A 6,048-nucleotide genomic window follows, 5' to 3' on the forward strand; every position below is an offset into this window, starting at 1 on the left:
TTAATTAATGTTGCCGTTTTTGTTTAAAGATCGCAGTCAATCGAAGCAGTTGTGTACAGCTATTAAACTTTTTAAGTGAACATGATACACCATTTTATTGCCACTATATAGCAGTATAATTTTTTATATTTATGATATTAAATTAAAAAAAGTAATATCATAAGTGAAATAACTGTAACATTAATTACTATTGATCAAGTTTACTGAATTGCCAAGGAGGCTGCTACTAAGTGCATAACATAACAAGATAAGGATGTTGAAGTTAGGAGAAAAATATTGCTCTAATATTAATATTAAAACAATCCACTATTTTACTTTCTAGAAATAAAATACTGGATTCTTGTAATTTTTATAATGATTATTATATATTTAAGCTATCTCATATATTTTTTATTTTAGTTGTAACTTGTATCCGATTGAATCTGATTAATCTGTACGTTTTGGATTATTTTTTTATAACCTGTGTATTATTTCTCATATTATATTATTGTTTTTTTAAGTAAAAAATGCTACTTGTTCATAATAATCTATAATAATACGAATGTTGTGTCTGTATAGTTTGTATGTTAATGTTATATCGCTGCAATCAGTTTATCGGCGCACGCCGCTCATGGCCCGAAATGGCCGAAAGCGCAGCGCTGCGCCGGCGCAGATTCCATAGGCGCAGTAAAAATAAACGTTCGGACTGCATATTCTAAGTGCAATAAGTCGAAGTTATCATAGATTAAGTTGACGAAATGTGTGAACTCGCCGCGGTCTCGCTCGCTCGGGCGGCGTTGGGGCGGGCGGGCGGCCGGGCGGCGCGCCTTGTATGGAGCGCCGCGCGTCGCCGCCCGCGCCTATATAACGGGCCCCCGCCGAGTTCCGCCGCACTCGCAGTCTCGCTGCCGTAGAGTCAATTCCTAGCGCGTCCCGTGAACACACAAAAAACTCAAAATGTGCGACGACGATGTTGCTGCGCTCGTAGTGGACAATGGCTCCGGCATGTGCAAGGCCGGTTTCGCCGGCGACGACGCGCCCCGCGCCGTCTTCCCGTCCATCGTCGGTCGCCCGCGCCACCAGGGCGTGATGGTCGGTATGGGTCAGAAGGACTCCTACGTAGGAGACGAGGCCCAGAGCAAGAGAGGTATCCTCACCCTGAAGTACCCCATCGAGCACGGCATCATCACCAACTGGGACGACATGGAGAAGATCTGGCACCACACCTTCTACAACGAGCTGCGCGTCGCCCCCGAGGAGCACCCCGTCCTCCTGACCGAGGCCCCCCTGAACCCCAAAGCCAACAGGGAAAAGATGACCCAAATCATGTTCGAGACCTTCAACTCACCCGCCATGTACGTCGCCATCCAGGCCGTGCTCTCCCTGTACGCCTCCGGTCGTACCACCGGTATCGTCCTGGACTCCGGTGATGGCGTCTCCCACACCGTCCCCATCTACGAGGGTTACGCCCTGCCCCACGCCATCCTCCGTCTGGACTTGGCCGGCCGTGACTTGACCGACTACCTCATGAAGATCCTCACCGAGAGGGGCTACTCTTTCACCACCACCGCTGAGAGGGAAATCGTCCGCGACATCAAGGAGAAGCTCTGCTACGTCGCCCTCGACTTCGAGCAGGAGATGGCCACCGCCGCCGCCTCCACCTCCCTCGAGAAGTCGTATGAGCTTCCCGACGGTCAGGTCATCACCATCGGCAACGAGAGGTTCCGCTGCCCCGAGGCCCTCTTCCAGCCCTCATTCCTGGGTATGGAATCGTGCGGCATCCACGAGACCGTGTACAACTCCATCATGAAGTGCGACGTCGACATCCGTAAGGACCTGTACGCCAACACCGTCATGTCCGGTGGTACCACCATGTACCCCGGTATCGCCGACAGGATGCAGAAGGAGATCACCGCCCTCGCGCCCTCCACCATCAAGATCAAGATCATCGCTCCCCCCGAGAGGAAGTACTCCGTATGGATCGGAGGATCCATCCTGGCCTCCCTCTCCACCTTCCAGCAGATGTGGATCTCCAAGGAGGAGTACGACGAGTCCGGCCCCGGCATCGTCCACCGCAAGTGCTTCTAAGCGCGTCCCCCCCCCGCGGCCCGCCGCCCGGCGCCGCCGCCGCCTGAGCGAGTGTGTGTTGTGGTGTTCTCGTGCCGAGTTCGGAACGCAAGCATTTTGTACGTTGTACGTAGTGATACCTGACAGAACTGAACATCTAATTACGCCATCTTACTATTATTATAATGTAATTTATTGTAAAATTTATATAATTTTAATTTCTTTTTTATTTTTATTATTATACACGGGGTCGTTATGGATCTCTTCGCCGACTTTGTAATTAATAAATAAACGGTTAATTTATTTATTTTAATTACATTATTTCTTTTTATACACTCGTTGATTTTGGATTTTGATTCATCGTCCTCCACCTCGCACCTCCCTCGCATCACCGGAGCGGCGGACCCCGGCCGGGTCCCCGCACGTGCGGCTCGCGTCACGCGCGCTGCACGTGCACGGGACTCGATGTGGGCCATCGGGACCCGAAGGCACCCGACCGAAACTGGGTCAGTCGAAATATAGATCGTGGCCGATGGGGCTTCTGCTAACATGTCGAATGGCATACAGTAATCGCTGGGCCCGCCAGGGCGAGAGTGGGAGGGGGAGGGATGCGGGACGGATATAGACGCGGAGGTCGCCCCCCGCGCACTAGAATTAGCGGCCACATGCACTACCATAAATAGTCAACGCAACTCCCGCCTTCCGAGCGTTTTCTAATTTTAGTGTCGGCGCGGCGCGGCGCCTGTCGCCATAGAAACTCATGCCTTGCGCGCGCGCAGCAGGCGCGGTATCGGCGTGCGGGGCCCGGCGCGGCACGCTATATTTAGCGGCCCCCGGACGGCGCCGCTACCCGGGGGCCGCTCTCCGCCCCCCGCGCCCCTCCCGCATCTCTATTTCGATGTTAGAAAACATTTCTCTAATTATATTTCAGTAAACAACTCGGTGGAGTTTAGCCTCGCATCTTTAGCTTCGACGTGCGTTTCCTACTAATAATAATATACCCTGTGGACGTGCGGTGCCCACGTAGTGTTTTCGTTTAGGCCATCGGTCCGATTAGTATCCGGGTGGAGTGTGGGTCGCCGTCGTCCCGTGTCCGCGTCGTGTCCGACAACGTGTCGGGCACGTGTGACGTGACGCAACGCAGTGTTGGCGACACTCCACTCAAAAATATATCGTCAGCGGCCATAAGTGATCTTGTATCGTTTTACACAAACCGCGGCGTGCCGGAGACGTACGACGCGGAGAGCCGCTGCGACTTGAGAGTCTCGATTCTCTTTCAATTGCGATTTTAAATTTTTAACGCTTGTTTATGATTTCATTGACCTGTAGACTTACATAATATTATAAACTGAGAATATTGTATACTCGACGTCTGTCGAGCACACCCAAGCCCTAGGCACTCGGAAGAGACTCAGTCGATACCACTTCGTTTTGTCAACACATAAGCAAAATAAATACATTGAACTGAATTGATCACTCCTAAGAAAATTCGCTTACCAGACAAGGACAAAACATTGCAAAAGTTAGACTTATGTTTGCATAAGTGTACACATTATACATTATACAGGTTGATTTTTTTAGAAATGTGTTTATATAGGGCTGTCTAGTTTCTACCTAGAGTTGACGATTATCAGAGATGGCCGACTTCATTTTTACTTTAAGTTAGGTTGTAAGATAAATTATGTAGGTGTCTATGAAATTGAATGTTAGTTACACACTATTTTATGCCGAACACAATAATTATTATTATTGTATACTTTTAGGACAAAATAGAGCAGAATAGCTGTATGAGATAGAGTACTCCGACGCGCGCATGAGTCTTAGCAATATGGTATTAAAACATAATTAATTTGTTTTTTTGGAAAATAGGTTTGACACAGACGTGCAACTGTTAAAAAGGTCATCTCTGATTTGGGAATCTATTGTTTATTATTCATGTTATAAGTTTTACAATGTATTATGTAAAGCTGAGTATTTGGCAAACGCGAGATCGTGACTTCGTGAGTCACTCATTGAATATTGTTTATGGTGTTCCATGTGGCCGATCAGCTGTTCGCCATGTGTGTGTGTATGTGTGTGTGTGCTGGCATGCGCACGCGACTATTAATACTCAATCGCTGTTATCGCACGAATTTTGGCAACGTCGTATCGCCTTATTTAGTCAGCGTTTAGATTGAGATAAAGGGCGTGTATCTTCTGATATAACCAAAGGTCTCCGTACGAAAATTATGTCCGCTGCACTGTCGAATGACTTTTTCTATTAGACATAATAAATGAAAGATGCTTAAGAGTCTGGGTGCCATCGCAATTCTCATACAAACGTAATACCAAGATCATTTCCCATACGAGAATAATATACCATATTTGAGTTATTATTCAGCTTAAGATAGTAATTACCTTGACCAATGCCTAAAATCATTAACCTTGAATCGTCTTTCCCACTTACCCACTCCTGATACTCCGCCATTCCAACTTAACCAATTTACTGGGGACGAAGTTAAAAGGCATATAGCGTCCATATCCTCGAATGCCGTCGGTGACGACGGAATCAGCCGAAAGATGATAATTCCTGTTTTGGACATCATTGCACCGGTGCTTGTCGATATCTTTAATCATGGTGCTAATTCTTCCGTATTCCCTAATACCTGGAAAAATGCCACTATAATCCCACTACCAAAATCTGCTCGACCTAAGGTTGCATCAGACTTTCGCCCAATTTCAATATTGCCATTTCTCTCCAAAGTTTTTGAAAAACTTATAGGTCAGCAGCTCACGAATTATGTTATGTAGAATAACCTGCTCAGCTCTTTTCAGTCTGGCTTTCGACGTGGACATAGTATGACTACTGCTCTTATTAAGGTCACCGACGACATTAGACGTGCCATGGATGATAAGCAACTTACTCTACTGGCACTGCTAAATTTTAGCAATGCTTTTAATGCTGTCGATCACGATGTATTGATTGGTATGCTTAGAGTTTATAATTTCGCACCTCAAGTTATTGAGCTATTTCGCAGCTACCTTGTGGGGCGTCGACAAAGAGTTAATGTAGCTAATACTGCTTCCGATTGGTCCATGATTCTTGCTGGCGTCCCTCAGGGTGGTGTGCTGTCTCCCCTGCTTTTTGCACTTTTTATAAACAGCATCACCCAATCGCTATCCTCATATTTTCACCTTTACGCTGATGACTTCCAAATTTATTGTCAGTCATACCCACATGACATACTACCACTATCCACAAATTAAACAGTGACCTTAACATAATATTTTGTAATTGGAGTAAACGCCATGGTCTCTTTATTAACCCAGCTAAGACTCAGTTAATTCTCATTGGTAGTCCTGGGCTAATATCTAGGGTTGACTTCAATTGCTTACCGCAGGTGGTCGTGAATGGCGTTGTAGTTCCCTTTACTAAAGTAGTTAAAAATTTAGGAGTATACCTCGACCAAACTTTATCATGGACACAACACATTAAAGAGATCAGTAGGAAAATATACGCAACCTGGCACTCTCTATCTCGCCTACGTTACCTACTTCCCATTCCCACAAAAATTAAGATTGCTGAATCGCTGTTTCTGCCTACGCTTGATTATGCAGACACTTGTTTTGTGAATCTAACAGAGGACCAACTTAACAAACTCGAGCGTTTGCAGAATCTTGCTATAAGGTTCATATTCGGCCTTCGCAAATTCGACCACATCTCCGAATACCGCGCCAAGCTTAGGTGGTTGCCTATTCGTCTTCGACGGGATGCTCGCGTACTATGTCTTGTATTTTCCATTAAGTATACCTTCATATTTAAAAAAAAATATTCTTATTTCGACGGGCGGATCTTAAGGATTTAAGGTCGGTGTCTAATTTGCTCTTAGAAATGCCTGTACATAACACCAAATTCTATGGTTCCTCCTTCACTATTACTGGAATAAAAATTTGGAATGCCTTACCTAGAGATATAAAAATGACTAAAACTTTAAGTCGGTTTAAGACCTTGGCCAAGCAACA

At 46.0% G+C, this 6,048-nt stretch overlaps 1 protein-coding gene across 1 annotated transcript; it reads left to right on the forward strand.

The window, feature by feature from the left end:
• The first annotated feature begins 860 nt into the window (after positions 1-860).
• On the forward strand, positions 861-2,271 carry LOC121727563 (actin, muscle). The gene has a single exon (XM_042115451.1). It carries the CDS (start codon positions 937-939, stop codon positions 2,065-2,067), a length of 1,131 nt encoding a protein of 376 aa, XP_041971385.1. The 5' UTR covers positions 861-936; the 3' UTR covers positions 2,068-2,271.
• The last annotated feature ends 3,777 nt before the right edge of the window (positions 2,272-6,048 follow it).

Source organism: Aricia agestis, chromosome 6 (assembly GCF_905147365.1).
Source record: "Aricia agestis chromosome 6, ilAriAges1.1, whole genome shotgun sequence".
Classification (NCBI taxonomy): domain Eukaryota; kingdom Metazoa; phylum Arthropoda; class Insecta; order Lepidoptera; family Lycaenidae; genus Aricia; species Aricia agestis.